This window comes from Alnus glutinosa, chromosome 5 (assembly GCF_958979055.1).
Source record: "Alnus glutinosa chromosome 5, dhAlnGlut1.1, whole genome shotgun sequence".
Lineage (NCBI taxonomy): Eukaryota > Viridiplantae > Streptophyta > Magnoliopsida > Fagales > Betulaceae > Alnus > Alnus glutinosa.
The window spans coordinates 2,740,486-2,762,288 of NC_084890.1; the positions used below are offsets into that span (position 1 = coordinate 2,740,486).

Sequence of the window (21,803 nt, forward strand, 5' to 3'; positions counted from 1 at the left end):
TTTTATTTGAGGGTATTTCCGTCCTTTAATGATATTTAACGTCTAAAAATGAAATGAAATATTTTGTCCGATTTAACAAAATTCTCTAACAGCAAAGGTTTTTTTTTTAACAAACTGATAGTTTAATGTGGTTTTGTATGATATATGTCAATTCATGAAAGCAACTTATAGATAACTGATCAGCTGTCGTAGATTTATTGTAGAGAGAGATAGTCTCCCTTCTCTCTAGAATTTTTTGGTGTATTCTGTGTTAAACTCCATGGGAGGGAAGCTTTGTGCTTCTCTTCCCATCACCCATCTCCGTTCCATACCTCATCTATCCACCATACCTCCCAACCACCCATATTTCTCACCTTCCGTCATCCATCCTACTTATTTACAGTTTTTTCAGCCACTGGAGATAAGGCAAAAGCTCAATCTACCCATCTATCCTTTTAAATCTTTACTTGTTTTCTGGTTTATTGTTTCCACTCAGCGTTTGTTTCTGGTCATTCCCTTCATCCTTCACCGTGTTCTCTGTAATTTTTGGAAAGGTTTTTTGATTGAAATTTTTAGATCTAGATCTTCTCTCCTCCTTCAATTTTTACAAGACACGCTCCTCACCAACGGGTTCTCCGGCGTCCTTGGCGTCCACCGACGGTCTCCATTCTTTCCACCGCCGCCTGCACACCAGCGCGTGGCCTACACGCGCCAGAGAGTTCATCGTTCTTATGGGCACGTGAAGACCACGTCCGCTCCCACAGCCTCCCAACGCTTAGGCTATCGGTGGTTTTGGGTGAAACCGGTGTTTCCTGATGCTGAGAGGTCTCCCCTTGGTGGCGCGTGGACCTCATGCGTTGTCAGGGCATGCTCCCATTTCTTCTCCATCAACCGGACATCTGCTGCTTATGATATTGTTTCTATATTTTTTTGTTTATTTATGAGCTTATTTGTTCTTTCCCCTTATTCTTCTCTGTTATTACTGTGTTTAGAGCCTTTGGGCTCTGTACCAACACCAAACCACCTTAGCTGGTGGCCCCGATTTTTTATATCCGTGTCACAAATCTTTAGGCCTGCTTCTTCGGAAGCATTGTCTCCGCGTACTTTCTTTCCTAGTTTAGGTATCAGCTGCCCATCTTTGTGTTTGTTTTTTTGGGGTTCGTTGTTGGGGAGCCCACCCCTTCTTTGTTTGTTGGATTCTCCACTTCTTCTTCCTTTTGGATCAGAAGTGGAAATGATCCTCCCATGTAACCCTTTTCTTCAATTAATTAGAAAAAAAATAAAAAAATAAAAAATAAAAAATAAAAAGAAAAAGAAGAAGAAGAAACTTATAGGTAACTCTGGTAATTCATTTGGGGAATGTAATTAACATAATATAAATGGTTTTCTTTGTTAGTGGAGACTTTTGCATCTAGAATTGTAACTCCTTGATGATAGATTCTATTTTGTTTTTGGCAGTGCCTCTTCCTCCTGAACCACCTCCGGGTGGTTGTTTGTTTTTACCTAGCAAAGGCTCGGGAAAGGTTGAAAGGTCTTTCGGGGGTCATGCATTTGCCCAAATCCCCAAAAATAAGAACTTGGGTAGGGTTGAAAGGTCTCGCGAAGGTCATGTCTATGCTAGTTGGAGTAGTGTTGGAAAGGCTTTCGATGGTCATGTCCTTACTCGTGCCCCCTCTTTTGGGGGTTCAAGTAAGATTGAAAGGTCTCTCGAGGGTCATGCCTCTACTCGTTCTCTTTTTTTATTTTTTTTTATGAATAAACACTTTTCATTCCAAAACAACTACAAAATACAATCAACGATCTTAAACAGACCAACAAAACACCAAGGTCCTAGCTAGAAAACAGGAAAAAAAAAAAAAAAAAAAAAAAAAAAAAAAAGGGCACAAAAACAACAAACAAAACAGGAATTATCAAACTAGAGCAGAACTAGGAATGTTCCACATTTGGCAGAGATTAATATTCTCGTTAGACTTGGTAAACCTGCCCTTCCCAAAAATCCGAGAGCGAATGTTCTAGAAAATCCTTTTTAGAATTTGCTCCTCCGTTTTTGGCCGACCTTGAAATCTAATGTCGTTTCTTGCTTGCCAAAGATTATACACCACAGAGCTTAAGATCAACCTGCAAAGAACAGCTAATAGATTTTTTGTCCTTGAAGTGCTATAAGCTTCCTCCATCACACCTTGCCAGTCTAGCTGAGGATTAAGCTTAAATCACTTTAAGCGGCCATTTTCTTGGCTCTTGTCGAACCCTCTGGAATCATTTATGGACCATTTTCTTATTTCAGATTTCCATTCTCAACATTATCTTTTTCATTTGATTTTGTTGGGGTGGCCACCCCTTAGATTTTTGTTGCATTGTAACACTCTTTTTATATATGGGAAAAATGTAGTATTAATGAATGGCACTCGAGGCATATGTGATTTGTGAGGCCAAAGAGAGGAGGTGCGTCGTTTCTTGAAAAAGGTAAAGCCAGAAGGCATCCATCCACACAACCTGAGTTTTGTTTGATCATTTAGACTTTCACTACCTCCTCTTTGTCAAGTTGTGGGAGCGTGGACCCCAGTCCCCACAATCCATCACCTTCCCATTTAAAAGTAACAAAGCTTTCCTCTCTCCTGGATTGGCCCCCACGCCAATTGTCCACCGTCGGCATCGCCAACGGCCCTACGGGGTGGATATCGGACAGGGTCAGCTCAAATTGGGTTATCCTTTTAATATTGAAATCTCTGATTATATATCAAATAGATAATAGAACCAACATAAAAATACAATTATATCTCTCGGTTAACAAAATTTAGGGGAAAAAAAATAAAAATTGTTTAAGGCTGGGTGCTGCTGTTGGAAGTCCTGTGATATTCTGAAAATTTAGTCTCCGATTAGAGTCGGTAGATTATAAAAGAATTTAGAGACGTTAAGTCTTACATTGATTTTTTATTAAATGAGATTAAGCTTTATAAGCAATTTGAAAGCTCTGATTGCAATTTAACTGATCCTTTTGAAATATCAACACAAATATAACTAGCGTTTTCTTTGAGTTATTACAGTCGTTACCAATGACAACCTAGACACGCAAGTGTGCGGTCGTGGTTGGGCACGTCCTAGCCATTGTCATGGCTAGTGACAGCACCCAGCCACGGCTGTGGATGGGTCATTGCCCAGCCCCAACCATTTATATATATATATATATATTTGATGGGTATAATTTTTCCACGTCGTTTATGTTATCTATTTTATGGAAAATATTTTACAAATGTTTGAAGCCCATATCTCAATCGCATTAAATTGATAATCGGGGGTCCGAATATCAAAATTCAAAAGTAGGAAAACATGAAGGCCAGTGGGTACTTGTGACATAATTTCTCAAAAAAAACGTAAAAGAACACTCCTTTTTATTCCCTACTTCCCCAGCAGATTAGTCTTACAAAAGTTAGCCCTTGAGATTAGACTAGGTTAATTAATCTTGTGTATGTTTGACTAAATAGAATCTTAATGCGAATTTGTTCATTTTGATGGCCGATGGGTTCAACATGTTACTGTGTCGGGTGTATGTACATCTTCAATTTTCAAAGGATTCTCTGGTTCTATGCTTTTTTCTTTTTTTTTGACTTCTACAAAATTATTGGCTGCCAACTAAAGACAATCAATATGCTCTTTCTAAACATGCATCAATGACATCATGGCATGTCATGAACTTGGAGCAATAAAACTGTCACATTCATTTTCTCTCCATTTTAGCTATAAAAAGGGAAAACACCAATTGTTTTTTTATTTTTTATTTTTTTTAAAAAAAAGATTAGTTACAAACTTTTATAAAGCATATATATATATATTCAAAGGACGTACACTCTTAAGTCATGTGTGTCTTACCATGCTCTTCTTTTTTCTTTTTCTTTTTTTCTTTTAATTTTATTTTTACGTTTGATGTCCTCCAGCAGCTCACTAATTTTTGAGATAAAATAGTTAATTATATACATCTACATTTTTACTCAAATTTATATTTCGACTAACCAAGACAACTTTTGACTGACCAAATATGAATGCTCTCATATTTGTAAAATTTACCTCCCTTATGTCTCCAAGGGGTAGCTTAATCGGCTGGGGATTACGTTTCATGAAGTAGAAGTCACTAATTCAAATCCCCCTTCCTCCTTTTATGTAGACATGTCAAAAAAAAAAATATTACCTTCATTATCCTAACCATCTCCATCACCCCAACGTTTTGTTTTCACAACATGTTGTAAAAACAAAATTGACATTACATATTGCAAGACATATGTCACACATTGTGCAACTTTCCAGTACCATATTAAAAATATGAGTAGCTCACATAGAGTTTGTGGTTTATAAAGATAGTCATGAATGTTGAGTCTCACATTTTCTAGTTACTAAGTAAAACTGAGCCTTATAAAGAATTCTAGAAAAGTTCCAAATTGAATAGTTCTTTTAAGGTGATAATGCAGATATGGTTAGCGTTTTTCTTTGGGTCGTTGCAAATAGTATCAGAGCGACCTAATAACGTTATGACATACGATACTAGAGCACAGCATGACGTAGTTCTGACAAGGACGTCAGGGGTTTAAGAATAAAGTTTGTAATACTCTTATCTCACGTTGGGAAGTCATGAATGTTAAGTTTTATATTACCTAGTTATTAAGTGAAATGAAACTTTATAAAGAATTCTTAAAAAACACCAAATTAATTAATACCTTTAAGATGATAACACAAATGTGACTGTTGCTTTTTCATCTTTTACATATTGTGCCACATAACCAGCTATGTCCCATCACAGTCATCACTCATCCTAAAATTGACCTTCTTTACTCTAATCAAACTTTCAACCCAATACTCGAATGGAAAAGATTATGCCCCATTTGGCTTTTAAGCTTCTCTTTCTCCTAGTTGAATCGACTACATTGCTTCTCAATCTTTAACTTGAGGGTGCAAGACCTTTAATTTGATACTATGTTAAATAATTACTTATTTAAAAAATTTAAGCAGGTGAAAAATTATTAATGTAGTCTAATAAGTAATATTTTAACCCCCTCTTATTTTCTTAATTCTTTTTCTCCCATAAGCATATCAACATGAGGAAATTGATATGCTTAGAAGCACTTTAGCTTTTTGAAGTAAAATTAAAGCAATAAATAAAAAAATCAAAAAAAAATCAAAACAAATAGAGTTTACATAACCAATAGTAAGATTATGCAGCTTGTCGGAATTCGAATGATGACGATGCATGAGTTAAAAAAAAAATGCATATAAATTAATTTTAACTCGATTTATTTAGTTAAACAGGTAAGAGTTTAATCTCTAAATGAGTAGCAAATTTTGGCTATAAGAAGAAGATATTTTTCTTTTTTGGGCAATGATGCACAAATGAGCTGAAAATTCCACTAACACACAGTTTTGACACAAGTCTACACTCACACCAGTGAAATTACCAAGACAAATTGGGAGCAACACAGCTTCCAAATTCCATAACCCCAAGGACAGAATAAGAGGACCTCAATCAGAACTAGAAATTCTGAACCAATAGCACTTGGGCTCACTCGTGGCCGAGTTGACTCGTTGAACCGGCACGCCCCGACTCGACTCGACCGAACCGAATCATCGCCCAAGAAAAAAATAGGAATTAACAGTAACCAGCTGAACCCATTTCACGATTAGCCATCGAACCCGGTCTGACTCCAAACGGCGTCGCGAATCCGGCTCATGTCGCGGCCCTTGAGAGTGCGGCCCACGCCCTCGAAGACCGAGGTAGCGGCAATCTTGCGGCTGCGCGCGTACTCACGCGCCAGGTACTCGTGCGGTGGGACCATCTCTGAGTCGCGATCGTCGTCGAACTGGGGGTCCAGCTCGTGCAGCGAGTCTACCGAGTCGACCCGGAGGATCTTGCTCCAGTCCGGCACGTTCACCGGCGCAGACGTGGCCATGTGCCGCTGACGCTGAGTCACCCCCGAAACGTCCTCGTTCCCGCGGAACTGGTGCACGATCCTAGGCGACGAAGTCCCAGACTCGGAGTCATCGAAGGCCAGCGACAGCCCCCCCACTTGGCGGTCATCCCGGGGGATCCGCCGCTGCTGGCGGGTACTCCTCGCCCACACGCTCCCGTTGCTTTCCCCAGAGGCGCGTGGACTCCACTCGCCCTGAGAATTGTTGCTCTCGGCGGTCATGTTGTCGACCATGGACCACACGTCCTCTTCTCCGAGCTCCGACAAGTCCACGCCGTTCGAAACCTGGCTGTGGCTCCCCAGCAACCTCTCGCTCCGACTCGTCGTCAATTTCCGACCCTTCGCCATAATCGCATTTGGTCAGAGCCCCGGCCACCGAATCGGGTTCCACCGGAAGAACCCAGTAAAAAAAAACTACGAATTTTCGCACAATCAAACTACGCTACCAACTATAACTCCATTCTAGAGGCTCAAGCATGAGCTGGGTTTGGAGGAGTGGACGTGCATATATAGAGCACTTGGGTTACACCACCACAAAACTTCATTTCATGTGAATTTGGGGTTCATTTTGTCTCTGCATTTCGTCAATGCTCTCCAATCAGATTTATGGTGAAAATAGAAGACGCCAAGTCCATCACGCATCGAAGTGAAAAAGAGAGAGGTAGTAATTACTTATTCTTAGTTCTACGCTCCTTCCAATTCGCGTGCGGCTCACAATCCAATTGCGTAATTGTGACCTCAACAGGACTTTTGCCAAATTTGGATAATACAGTCCAATGAGATTTACCATTTTTGGCCATTGCACTTTTCTCTCGTGTCCAAGTCTTGTTTTTGGAATACCATCCGTTTAACTTCGCTAAATAATTTCAGTTTGGATTTACGGTTTTCAAACGTGGGATTTAAAAAATAAGATGTTATTCATAATGTGTGATTTCAAAATATTATTTTTATAAATGCAGATAAATGTTTGGTTAAATTGTAATATGACGTTTAAGCATTCGGATCATTTCCTAACCAGTCCTTTATATTTAAGGGTGTGAAATTATAAAAATACTCTTGAGTATAAAGGACTGACTCTTCTTCGGTTCCTCTCAACTGAAGAAAATCTTGATCCAAAATCACAATTTAACCTTTAAAATCGTGTGTTTTTAAAAAACACACCCTTTTAAATGTGCTCTCAGTCTCTCACACTACATTTTTTACGATTTTGTTTTAAATTTAATTTTTAGCTTGCGAAATCGCATGGCCAAATAGACTTGAAATAAGAAGAATGACAAGGCCATGCTTGTTGTTAAAGTTTTTGTTCTTTTTTCAAGATAAATACATTAATAAATAACTCAAAATATCAAATACTCCTAAGAATGCAAAAACTGCTTTAAAATTTATTTCATATCGTAACATTTTTTTTAACAAAAAACATTATCAAAAACACATTAATAAACATATCTTAAATTTATATCTAAAGTATTGCTACATACCGCATAAACATCGATCCGACAAAGCTGATATGGCAAGAGTTGATCCAAATGTTATTTGACCGTATTAGGGACAGAGGGAGGGGTGGTTGGTAGGGGCCATGGTCTCTCCCAAATTTCCTTAAAAAAACAAAAAAATATAAGGTGGAATTTTTTTTTTTTTCTAAAAAATTAAAAAATATAAGGTAAAAAATAAAAATTTAGCTTACTGACCCCTATCAAAAAAAAATTTTTTGGCCATTGACCCTAGTCCATAAAAACTTTTAGCTCCGTTCCTGGACTCTATCACATCAACTTTATAAGATGTTTTGTGAAATATCAGTTTGATATGTAGCATTATTCTTATATTTATAAGACCATGACCTTGATTAAAAAGGCAAAGAGAGATAATAGAAGGTTGGACCTCTTGGTATTCTTTTTTTATAACTGTTATTATGATATCACCTTATCTATTAAAGATAATAAATAGTACTCCTTAAAATAGGATCAAGTTGTATCCTAATTTATCAACCTTTTCCCTTGTAAAAACCACTTGTACTTCAACTAACGGACATCATCTTTTTCTCTGTTCATTCCCCTGACTAACCCTATGAACCTAAAGCCATGGGAAGCTTCCCTCCTCGTTCTCTTCCTTTTTTCCTTCTTCTTCCCCCCTCACTTCTCATGCTTCCGCCTCTGCTGAGGCCCTTATCCTGCTGGAGCTTGCTCCAGCTTTTATCTTACTGAAACTTGCTCCAGCTTTTGCCTTGCTGGAGCTTGCCACAGCCTTATCTTTTATTATTTACCTCTCAACACAGTTCTCCTGGATCTCCTTCACTGTCTACCGTGCTACCCATCGTGAACATGGCCGAATTTTTTATGGATTAAAGGTCGAAGTTTTTAAACTTGGATCTACAATACTCCACCAGATCAAGGCCTACACGCTCCTCCTCACCGTGACTGCCGTCGTCCTCTGGTCTTGCCGACACCATCCGCTTCGCCTCCGGTCCATTCCTCACTGGAGCGTGGCTTGCGCACGCCAGCAACGGTTCCACGTTTGCCGACACGTGCTAGCCCTGCTTCTCCTCTCAGCCTTCATCCACCTACGTCGTCGGTGGTGTCTGGTTGACTTTGACGTTTCTGGCCTTGGAGAGGCCTTCCTATGTTGGCGCGTGGACTACACGCGCCATCACAGTAGGCTCCCGTCCCTGACGATCCCTGTGTTGTGGTTTTTTGTTTCTTTTTTTGTTGCTTTCTGTTGATTTCCCACACTGTTATGGGTGTTTTTTTGTTTTTATTTTGTGTTTTGGGTTATAGCATCGTTGGCAGATTTTCCTACAACCAGATCGAACTGGTGTGCCTCTTCCTGCTTATGGCAGTTGATCCACCAGTATCTTGAAGTTTTTAGATCTGATGTTTTTCAACTTAGATCTACCAACTTCAGGAGGCCTCTCCACCTTACACTCCACACCATCGGATTTTTGGCTCTTTCCCCTTCAACCCAACATCAGCCGCTTCGTCGCCCGACACTCTCACGCCAGAGCATGCAGCCCACGCGCCAGATCTGGACGCCGTGCGTGCTGATTAACACTGTTACCCATCTTTTGGACCGATTTTTAGTTGTGGTTTTCCACCACCAATGCTTTGTGATTACTTTATTTTTTTTGTTTTTTCTTTCCTGGGTTCTGGTCTCTCATGGAGACCCCTTCACTGGATTTTATGTTCTGATATTTGTAGTGCCAGTTCTATTTCACATTCAGATCAGTGTTCGCCCATCCCTTTCAAAGGGGTTGTTTTGGACCGGGTTAAAGGCCTCTGCATGGGTCATGCCTCTGTTTACCACTGATTTGGTCTCTAATCCGCTTTGCGTGGACCAAGCATTGGCTTTGTTCAAAGTAGATAGGGCCGGAACCTTTTTAATTATTCTGGAATTGAAAACTCACCATTTCCTCATTGGTTATTTTTTTACCTCCTACTTTGGCATTACTTTTTTAGATTTGAGTTTATTGTTGGGAAACCCACTCCTTTGTTTTTATGTTTGTAATCTTTTTTATTGAATGCAACTCGTACTTACAAACAAAGAAAAAGAAAAAAGAAGAAGTTATATCCTAATTTCTATAAAGCTCAGACTCTTTTGGTGATGGTGGTGATGGAATTAATATCTTTTATCTCAAAATAATTTACAGAATCTATTTTATGTGAATCTTTGGCGGTGATTGTATTACACGTGCTTGAGACTAGATATCCACGTCAGTTTTCATTCTCTCCTCTACGGAGGGGCCCTGCTCTTTAACCTATCTTGTGTTGACTGCGTCTAGTGATCCAACCTGGGCCCCACGCTCCACGTGGGTGACTAGTCCTATAACTGCCCACCACGTGTGTGCTTCCAATTCCGGTGAGGCCAGTCTAACCAGGGTCACCATCCAGGCCACGTGGCCAAACAGTGACCGGATAGAAATTATGGAAAAAGGTTTAGATGTTGCGGGAACGCTAATGATAGTGACAATAAATTAACACTCCATAATTGATGGTTAAGGATGTAATCAGCTTAAGATTGTGGTTTAAAATAATCCCCCACTCGTTTTGGGGGGTTTTTTTGAAAAGCAAAGTCACCGTGAGAGCCACCTTGGACGGTCCAGAATGAAAATGGTGGGGGCCGCAATTCGAATTGTCGTTTGTGAAATGAACAAGGTGCCTTATCACCATTCGTTGTCAAAGATTTCACCATCACAAAGAAAATCCCAATTCCATCGGAGGGCCAGATTTTGCCCAAGCCCATATGGGTGTAACTGGCACGAGGGGGTGAGGATCCCTAGATTAATAGGACATGTAATTTTCATATACATTTTAAAAATACGCGTAAGAAACACGTTTTTAAAGATCAACGTCAATTTAATAAATTGAATGAAAAGAATATGAAATACACCCAGATCGCAATTGCTATGATAAATTTTTTTTTAACAATTTTACTGTTTGAATTGCTATCGATTTGGATAACAAATATGAGATAATCTCTGTGAAATTTATTTACCCGGACATGTTTAAACAACCCGCTCACTTGTTAAAACACCCAAACCCCATAAAAACTATCTCATCGAACAACAAATTAGTGAAAATGGGGATCCTTCTCGTTTAAGTTTGAGTATTGTTTTCGATGCCTATGTAATAAGTCGGTTCATGGTCCTGTAAAGTGCCACTTGTGTGGTGGTATTATTGTTATTGAGGACCCCATATTGACCTCATTTCGTGGAGCGGACAGGAGATGGGACCCGGAACTACCATGACCAACTTGCTTGGGACCCGCTAGAAATTTGTTGGGTTTGCCAGATGCGGGCCCTGGCCCAACTCTGGCTAGTCTTGGACCTATTATTTGCAATAAGTATCCTATGCCTGGCTACAAGTTGATCCAAGGTATGGGTATTTTTTTTTTTTTTTTTTTTTCATCAGGTATTAAGTGAGTCTGAAATATATGATCCCATTTATATTTGTATTTATAGATGATTTCATGATTCTGTATTCTCAAGGAATGGAGGCACCAATAAGCCGAAAAATCAATGAATTTTACATGATTTAATTTTAGAATAAAGTTTTCTTTTAAATTGGGTTTGGGGAAATTTCTCCGACCAAAAAAATCTATTAAACCGACATCTATTATTAGAATATGTGATTCTCACATACATTTTAAAAATGCATGTAAAAATTATATTTTCTTTAAAGCTACTATGAGAATCGCATGTTTTAAGAACAAATGTTAGGTTAAAAGATTGAGTTTGAGAAATTTCCTTCCACCCAATTTAGAGAAAAAACTTTCCTTAATTTTATGAGTAATATCGTTAAGTAGATTGATGTCAAACAATTTGATGGTATGATAGTGAAAATCAACCATTATATCAGCAATTGTAAAAAAAAAAAAAATAATGGTTAATTTTTATTGTCACGTCATTCCAATTGTATGACAGTCGTCATACCGTAATTTACTAAAAGTAATGCTATATAATAGACTATCATACGACTGCAACACAACTTGATTATGTGGCAGTAAAAAATAACTAGCCATTAGATTAGTACTTCTAAAAAAAAAAGATAAAGACAATTAAGAGCTAATTTTCACAACCACATCATAATAGTTGTGTGGTAATCGTATAGCAGTCTATTAAATAACATTACTCTAATTTTATAAAAGATTATGCACAAAAGTGAATAAAAAAAATGGTATATAAAATTACTCTAAATAAATAATTGGTATTTGTACAAAGAGAGGAAAAGAAAAAGATTTACTTTAGATTCCATGTCTATCCTCAGATATTTAATATCACCAATCCTAGTTTTGGATTTGTGATGGGTGAATATTCATTGGTGGCTTTAAAGTATTCCCCACAACGAAACCATCCAAAGTAATAGGAACATAAATATAGGTCCTCCCCACCCCACAGTGAAAGCATCCAATAGGACCAATACCATAGGAACCCACATTAACTTTGTTGAATCAAAACATGGAAACAAAGTTGATTTTTTCTTATATATATATATATATATATATATATATATATATATATATTATTTTTTATTGTATAAACCTCTAATATTATTCCATGACCCACCATTTTTGTCTTTCATGTCGGACCCTTAAAAAACCTACCGATATAAAGAAGCTGATTCTGAGATGCATTTCAAAGAATTCACTGGACTAGCTAGCTTGGTGCTAAAAACAAACGAGGTTTGGGTGTCATTTTGAAAATGCTTGGTCGGGGACGAAATTAGAAAGTTATCTTGTGACGTCTCACATCTCTTGGGTATAAGAATGTGTATGTACTAAATGTATATTCGCACATTTTTTGACACAACTCGTTTTAAAGCCGTGATGATCATGAACCTATCAGAATTTCGCAATTAATTAAACGTGCTTCTGTGAAAATAGTATCAGAATTGGTGATTTCCTGAAAAGTCTGATTCGGGAGAAGCAAAAAGCAGACAATATTGTATCGTTAAGCGGTGATTCGTTACATATCTTTTAAGGGATCAGACAATACTAAAATATTTTGGGAGGCCAAGGTAAAAAAAATAAAATAAAAGGAAAGACCTAAAATGTTTATTTTTAGCAAATTTAGAATTTTTAAAAAAGAAAAATAGCACAAACTCATGTGGGTCGTGTCACATATATGGTATAACATAGATGAAAAAAAAATTAAACAACAAAATTTGATAAATAAATTTAATTAGTAGGAATATTTTTGGGAACCAGAAGCTCACTTGCTCTGCAAAGCAAAAAGCAAATAAAAAAAATAGGAAAGGTCTTTTTCCATGTGATATCATGGTTTCCAGGTTGATAATGTAGATATTTTTATAATGAATAATTGAAAGGACCATTCAGCCTTTGTATAAAACAAAAGACTCTACCACCAGTCTATTAAACTGAGAAACAATTAAAATATATTTTATTAGTTAATTGGATCCAGTGGATCAAGATCACAGGGATGATATATATATATATATATATGAGGCTTTGATGTACGTGTCATGGTATGTGGTTGGTTAGTTTAACATGTGTTTGTTTGTACTATGTGGAAGTATCAGGAATTTTTGTCGAGTAGTGAGGCTTTGGGGCTGTCAAAAGGCAGCAAATGGAAGTCTGATTCTTGCATGAGGCTTCTGGTTCTGGGGTTCTGCTTTTCTTTCTAGAATAAAAGTAAAGAGACACGTTCCTTAATTTTTACAGTGCGTGTACAGCACCTCCCAATTCTGAGGAAGCCATTTTGGGTTCCTCCTTCGTCCCTGTCTTATTTTGATATTAACAGCTAATTAACAATTGTTGTCCAATTATATGGACTTAAACAGGTCATTAGTCACCATCTTAACCTTGTCCCCGATGAACCAAAATGTTGGCTTCGTCACTCTGCGCTTTAAATGGAGTGGTGTCGATCCCTTCATAACAGGTGCAACTCCTTTAAAATTGCTTCTGTTAAACAAATACAACCTTTAAAAAAGTTGTGTCTATTAACCAACGACATCTCTCTTGAGAATCTGTTGCCGTGAGATCGAGATTCTAGTATGTGTGAAGACGCACACTATTATGGTATGCTATAAAGAGCAGAGAAAGATAAAGAGCTTTAAACAAATAGAACAAAAGAGTTAAGAGTTGTGTGATCTAGATCTATTCACCATGAATAGACATCTCTCATAAGAACCAAACACCATTAAAGATTATGATATGTGTAAGGGTGCATACCATAATAGTGATGACATATCACATATAGTTGTGGAGTCATTGTCACCATCTGAGTGGAAAAAAATGGTGACATGGTTGTGATCAGTTATTGTCCAACATGTTTCTTGCAGTCTTGCAGAGGTTTGTGTTGGTACTAGGATTTGGCTCGGCGTGAAATAACATAAACACTGGTTTCACCCCAATGTGTCTTGTGTGAGTGTAGTTGTTGTGAAGGTAATGTGCAAGTATTATTTCTCAAATGAAAAATTGTGAACAGTAATAATATGGTGGCGACTTTAGGATCATCACTATCTTACTATCCTCTATCCTATCCTTTTTTGAATTGTTATTTTCACATTGGGTCAGCATTTGTCCCATCTCATCTTGTTGTCGAAAGAGAAATGTTATTTTTTATTTTTTAATTTAATCCGGCAAACCTTTCATAAATGTAGAGTTTAAAGATTAATATTACTGCGTTCAACGGTTACAATGTTAAGAATAGAAAGAGGGCATTCCTCCAAATAAGCTTGTTCATCCATAAGAAAAAACACTTCATTGGCTAACCCATGAGCCACTCCATTTGCCTCCCTCCTAACATGGATCACCCTCCATAACTGCAAATTATTAAGCATAACTCGGACATCTTCAATCAAAAGATCATACTTACACCGATTCTTTTTTAATATATTGTGAAAGATTTTAATGGAATTTTTCAATAACAAGTAATACTATTTAGTAGACTCCTCTATAACTGCCATACAATTATAATGATGTGGCAATGAAAATTCTCTTTTGGATTAAAAAATCATACATTTATAATGATGTGGTAGTGAAAATCAATCATTGATATTTTCTTTTTACAAGCCCTTGTTAATCCAAATACAAATTTTCACTGCCACATTTGAAAAATTTAGACTATGTATTCTTTAATATGTGAGGTCTAAAATATTTAATGGAAGTGGTTGGTAAATTATTAAGACAAAATCACCTATTATTCTAAAATTTTAAACCTATTAAAAATAATAATTTAATTATTCAATTACCATGTTAACATCTATTAATTGGTCACAAGCAAGGGCCGCCATCCTCACTACTTTTGAGACATTACTTTCATGTTGGGCCAGCCATCACCCCCATCAAAGTGTCCCATCTCATCTCGTTAATTATTGATTAGATAAAATATTTCATGATAAGTCTTCAATTAAAATCTTGATATAATCTTAGAGTAATTCAACTAACCACCATCTATCATATATCAATCGGAACAATTTTTTTTATTTATTAAACTCTTTAATGCAATCTTAAATTTTTTAAAATTCACAAAAATTCTTTCAATTTCAAGCTATTTTATAGCCATAATTTTATATTGTTATATTTAATGGTGTGTAAATAATGCAATACCATTTAATTTTTTTTTTTTTTTAAAAGCATACACCTACATCATTAGTTAAATATAATTATCATAAAGTAGAGCATCCTATTATTCCATTTGAAACAATCTTAATAATCATTCATGTTCTTGTTTTTATCTTCTAAACCTATAACTCAACTCATGTACAACAATTATATTCCTGCTTATCTCTTTCATTCTCCTTGTTCTGCATGATTGCTTTCGATATTCTCAACAAATATCACGCTTGCAAGAATCCTACCAAATTTTCGAAGAACGTGCATGGCTTATAAATATTGTACTTTTTATTATTTTTATTATTTTTATATAATTTATAAATATAGTACTTAATATCAATAGTTTATTCTTTATGTAAGGCCGAAAATCAGGAGAACCCTACCACATCCAGGTTTGCCAATGACATCTCCGTAGTCCTTCGTCAAATAAATAAAAAATAAATCTTCAATCTCTATAATGACATCACATATTATCATGACTTCCCAAACCTATCTCAAAGATTCCGCCTACTATTATTTATTCTACAATTATTTCTGCCACAATTACCTGCTTTGATTAACATACATTTACGAGAATCTTGCCCCTCAAGAATTATAAGGGTATCAAGTTGTTTAAAGCATTGTCGCATCCCAATCGATCAAGCACCCCCCCAGGGCCCATTGCTTGTCTCCTTCTTGCTCTTTCTAGTCGGAGTGTTCTTGAGTAAGTGTCAATTTGCATGTTAGGTTTGCATCATATCCAACTATTGATTTAAAATTATGTATGTCAATAGTTTGTAATATGACTCATTTAGATAAATAGAATAAACCTGTCGACCTTAATTTGTTAATTTTATTTTGGGTTCTTGACAATCTTAATGTCGTGTGTTAGATTCAAGTTGTGTCGTGACATAAGTATAAGATTATATAGTATACGCTAGCCTTAACCCGATCTAGCTATTTAATTAAACAAGTTAAATCCGTCAATTATAACTCATTAATTTTGTGATAAATTCGATCGTATTAGGTTCATAGGTCCCTATCCTTGCAATTGGAGATTATGCACAATTACGTGCTTGCCCCTGCAATCAATCGGATAGACAATTGTGACTTGTCCGAACAAATATCCGGGTTGCTGAGAATTTGCTAAAAAATGTAAATTTTATCAAAAGCCTCTCACAATTGTAATCGAACAGATCGACTTTAATCTAGAATTAACACAAGTCCGTCACGGGCTATCCATTATCACCTACCCAAACCAACCCAGAAGAACATGAATGGGTATAAAGCTTTAATGGGGTTAAACAACTTTTGAGAACTTTTGTAGATTGGTCTGAGGTCACATTCACATTATTGAATGTGGCTAGCTAGGATGTAACAATTAGTAATGTATTTGTCTCCAGAAGCTGCATAAATCTTTAAGCTTATCTTCGTACGTAGATCGAGTTAAAGTGCTCCTCCCACTTGCGCAATATGATGCCTAGATTTGTGGTTTTAGCACTGGTGGGAAGTCCATTTCTTGATCAGGTACGTTCTGTAGTCTGTACAATCATGAGACTTTTTATTTTTTGGCTGGAAGAATTGGGAGCATGATTTACTTGGCATCTTATTTTTTGATGCGTACGTTTCACCAGAGCCCAACATCCCCACTTCTCTGACAAATCCTTTCTCATCAGAACTCATGAATTAAGGCCATAATTAACCACACCTGAATTAGGCATCCTAATTAATCATGAAATATTGTTAAGAGTACTACAAATTAACGTTATATTTATCATGTTAATTACTAAATATTTATATTTACTTGTCAAATATGTTCACATGATACTCATGCGGACCGTCACGTGAATTTAATAAAAAATCATGATAAAATTTATAGTACTCTAAGCATTTTTTAAATATAGACAATCACATGATAATGCGTCCATATAATACTCGTTTTCATAAAAAGTGAGTTGTAACGTGAGTTTATAAGAAAGCAATAGTACTTCAAATATTTTTTTTTAATTATTTAACCAATTATAACCGACCAGCCGCCTCAATTTGTAAAAAAAAGTCTAGGAAAAGTTATCGTACTCAATTGAGAACATCTTTTGTGACAGCTTATGTCTCTCATACAAGACAGACACTGTACGCATGTCACATGGAATTAAAGCAAAAAAGGTCAGGACGGATTTTCTGGTGCAATATCTACGTTACACGAAGGCATCCTTTTGCAAACTGGAATAGGATAAAAACCATTTGCACATATAGACTTAGAGGGGAGGAATTCATGAAAATGTGTACCCTATATTACAAGCTTGCGGTTCCCGCCTCGATCCCTTCAGTAGGGTTTGTAGTCTTTCTCTCAAATGCTGTTGAAAAGGCATGAATAATTTCCTAATATTGGAGGGAGGTTTCTTGGCATGGCAATAATTGAGTGTGGTGCATCTTATTAAGGTATAGGCCGTGTATCATGTTCCTAGAACATGATATATATGTCTTAATTAGGTCTGGCCGACACTCTTTTAATTTCCTTAGCCCATTGGCTTTGGTGTCTTTGACAGGCCCACGAATCCTTCATCAGATGAGTCTTATGGACTCTTCAACAATGAAGGGTTTTGGCAGCATTTAGGCTAGAGGGTCCTGGAGTAGATAGTATATTCAATGTGATATTAACTATGCAAGTGCTTAGAAAAAAAAAAAAAAAAAATTATATATATTTTATACTAAAGTCACAGTGAGTGTTTAAAAGAAAGTGTCCCTTCTTTTAATTTACATTATGCCTTTTTATATAAAATTTGATGAGAGCAAATAAATTGAGCATAAATAGTATATAAAGAAAACTTTTTGTATGTCCACTTGGGCAGAGTATTATTGTGGGTATAGCATGGTGGCAAGTCCATTTGTTGAACAGGGTAGGGTTTGTACAATCATGAAAAGTAGCACTATAGCTCTTGTTTGGCAAGCTACGTGTAGTGACTCATTGATTTTCTTTGTGTGAGCCATAAATGCCAATAGGATCCAGATTCCACGACAAATCAAATCTCATTTCTGGCTCCTATTCAGCCTCGTTGTAAGCAGCTTTTCATAAATTTTAATTTATTTATTTATTTATTTTTGTTTACAGTCTCAGTGGATATGCTAGATATCATGATTCATGAAGGTTAGGATACGGATCCCCTCCCCCCCCCCCCCCCTCTTGTAATTATTATTTCTCTTCCTTTTTCTATGTGAGAAAGGATTCCTCTGTTCCAACAGGGGATTTTTGTACAAAAATCTAATATACCTGAGCAAGGATCCATGCACCACGGCCAGTCAAAAGTTATTTTTGATTAGTTGATCTAACTATTTGAGAGAAGAGTAATTATATTTTTCACAATTACTTATGACACGTATTTCATATTAACTGATCATGCAACTTGTTTTAACCTTTAAAAAAATAAAAGGAGTAAAGAAATCCTTCTTGTTTAAACATTTTTAGATCTTTGCCTTTAAATGCTTTGTTTCCAATTTGCCTTTTCATTTACATGCGGTAGTCAATATCTTGAATATTACTTGTATCCTTCTTGTTATGTTTGCTGTAAGAATTTTTTATTTTTTATTTTTTATTTTATTTTTTTCAGGTTAGCGGAGCATTTACATTTTGCTGAGTAAATTTTAGCTAAAAATTTGATTTGATTTTTTTTTTTCTATTTTAGATACTCACATTTATAAAGTACTTGCGTCTCACTCTATATTTTAGCTATTCACTTTTAATATTCCATTTAAAATATTTTTTCTTTATCTATCTTTACTATTCACTTTCATTGTTCCATTTAAAATATTATTTCTTTATCTTCTTTTATTATTCTTAAAGATGAGAGAGAATTACATTGATTTTTTATTAATTTATTTATTGAGCACTATAGCATCTAGACTTCTTTTTTTTTTATATAGCTAAAATGGCTAGCCATATAGGGCTTTTGTATTCGGATTATAATCTTCTCAAATGATTGGCGAGATAAGCTGCATAAAATTTAAAAAGTGACTTAAAACTCCATGCGGTAAACATAAATGACAAATAACTTTCCATCCAAACTTTCATTTGAAATTTTGATGAAAAATAGTCAATATGCCACATCAACACTAATAATAATACAACATATGTCCCCTATAATAAAAATACAAAATATTAAAAGAAAAGTATATATAAATAAATATAGGAGTTTATTGATTCAAAATTTCAAATAGAACATGCCCAAAAAAATGTGCCCAAAGAGCTCACTGGGCCAAACAGAGAGCAAAACGAGGAAAAAATAAGAGGTCAGGCCTAATAGAGTTAGGGCCTAGGCTCAAGAATTTTCTTTAGAAATGGATTTAGCAGGCTTGAGCTTCAGCTTGGGCTGGGCCCAAGCTGACAGATTTCCCACATTACAAGGCCCGCCAGGTCCATTATTAAACAAAAGTGATTAAACTTTTTTTTTTTGATAAATGAAATCTTAATTAAAAAAGAAACAGACCACAATATGATTCAATGAACATAAGACCAAACTTTAATAAATATATATTACACATGATGTTTTTGGGTTTTGCTGTTTATAGAGCTGCTTGGTATCATTTTAGAGAAATGCTAGAGCATTTATGGCAGTCTATTTTGAGCCCTTCTATGCTGACTTAATTAATATTATTTTTTAATAATAAAAAAAAAAACTACAGCTTATACCTGATTCTCTCTCTATTCATTTTTTATTCTGTGCCAAGTTAAAAGAAAATGACTCAAAAAGAACCACAATAAATGGACCAGCAGTTCTCATCATTTTAACCCAAGATTTGCTTCGAACTTTAACCCTTTTATCATTTGAACAAGGAGATAGGATCACTTGGTCCTTTCAAGTCATTTCTTGGCTTTTTTTCTTAGTTTTCTTTTTTGTTTCTTTTTTTTTTTTCTTTTTTCTTTTTTGATTTCTTTCAATGGGCAAGATTAAATTTCGTTAATTAGATAAAAGCAAGATTCAGTGACAAGTAAGCTATTTGCTTGGCATTAGGGCCGGAACTAAAATTTTAGGAAGGGTGGCAAAACTATAAAAATAAAATTTTTTGAGGTAAATATTGAATATAGGGGGTCCATTTTATAAAATACCTAAAATTTAGAAAAAATAAATAAATAAATAAAATTTATGACATTTTGTAAATTTTGGGGTTTCTAATGATTCAATGCCACCTACTTTTTGAGTTTTTTTTTTTAAAAAAAAAAAAAAAATTAAAGTGGGAGACCACTTTGCCACATAGACAAGGTGGTGAAAAGTTGTATATTTAGGTGGTAGTGAATCATTACTCTTCTCCATAACCCCAAGGCTAAGGGTTGGGTGGTTATGTTCTACTTGGCGTATAACACAAAGAAACAGAGTAGTTTTGACAGTTTGAAGCAGGAATTACCCTTTTTAAGACAGTTTTACCCTTTTTACATGCACTGTTAAACTTATTAAAAATAAATGTTAGAATCACATCATCACTTAAAAGAATCACATATTGTTTAGAGAGTTGTCTTGTCGACTAGTCAAAATATATAAGAGAAATAATATAAATCTCGTATACATCTTCGTACGACCAAGTTTTAAATCCACCATTAAATTTATGGAACTCACATTAATTTATGAGACTCAATGTGAATCCATAAATTTAATGGTGAATTTAAATATAAGATGCGTATGGAATGTATTTATATAATTTCTCAAGTGATGATCAAAGGGTTCAGGCTTTATAGCAATGAAGAAAAATAAAGAACATGAAAACTTAAGTTTTCAAAATTATTGTATGTAATATTTTTTTGACATAAGGCATGTATTAGTTTATTTATTGTAAATTAAAGAAAAAATATATGGCATGTATAACAAAATAGTGTTATGAACTTATGATTCATGACGATTGTAGTGTCATGAATATCCAATAATTCATCAATATTTTGTAGTAATTATTATATATATATATATATATATATATAAAGGAAAAAAAAAAATCGCCCATATCGCTCTACCTCTTTTGGGGCGTTACAATGAATTATTGTCACAGAAAATATTTTTTTCTTTTTTGGATTAAATACAAAAAAGCCCCCCAAACTATCACTCACGCGTTCTCCGGATGACCCCCTGAACTATCGGTGTTTGCAGTCCGGCTTCCCAAACTACAAATTACTTATATTTTGGCCCTATTTGTCACTTCGTGCCGTCCAAGTGGATGGAAACCGAGTCACGAGCATGACACGTGACTCTTTTAGCTCAAAAACCTAAAAATATCCCTCTCCCTACACATAAATTCATCTTGTATGATTTTTTATTCTTGTTTTTCACTCTTTCGCAGCAGGTCGTCACCCCACACGCCGGCGACACTGCTCAACCTCGCCTTCCGGCAGCCCGTCCTCTCCCCACACGCTGGCAACTCCTTTCAATGCAGGGGCTCGGAGGAGTACACCGCAAAATCCCAGAGGTTTTCAACACCTGGAGTCGAGTTTAATACTTTAAGTTTTCTATTTTTTTTTTTCTTTTTGTTGATGATCATTCAAGTTTGTTGTTTTCATCTATAGGTTATGTACGAGGTACTCTCGTGGTTTCGCATTTAATACTTGTTTTTAGGGGTGTAAATTCGGAGCGGGTTCCTGGGTATTGGGTAAAACTCGGGAACCGGCTCCGGGTCCTCGGGTTTTTTGCTTTAAACACGCAGGCCTGGATACCCGGGTAAACCCGTTATCCGGTCCGGGTGGTATATTAAAAAAAAATTAATTAATTTTTTGCCTACTTTTTTAAACTGAATGCTGCAAATGATTTCATCCGAACCCTTGTAGTTGTCTAACTAGATCAGTAGCCAATAGAG

The 21,803-nt window shown here is 35.8% G+C and overlaps 1 protein-coding gene across 1 annotated transcript; it reads right to left on the reverse strand.

Annotated features, from left to right (window-relative positions):
- Positions 1-5,305: 5,305 nt before the first annotated feature.
- Positions 5,306-6,417, reverse strand: LOC133868676 (protein S40-6-like). Its single transcript, XM_062305644.1, has one exon. It carries the CDS (start codon positions 6,276-6,278, stop codon positions 5,643-5,645), a length of 636 nt encoding a protein of 211 aa, XP_062161628.1. The 5' UTR covers positions 6,279-6,417; the 3' UTR covers positions 5,306-5,642.
- Between the last annotated feature and the right edge of the window lie 15,386 nt (positions 6,418-21,803).

Coding starts and splice junctions, on each gene's coding strand:
- LOC133868676 (XM_062305644.1), bottom strand. CDS start 6,278: ATGGCGAAGGGTCGGAAATTGACGACGAGTCGGAGCGAGAGGTTGCTG.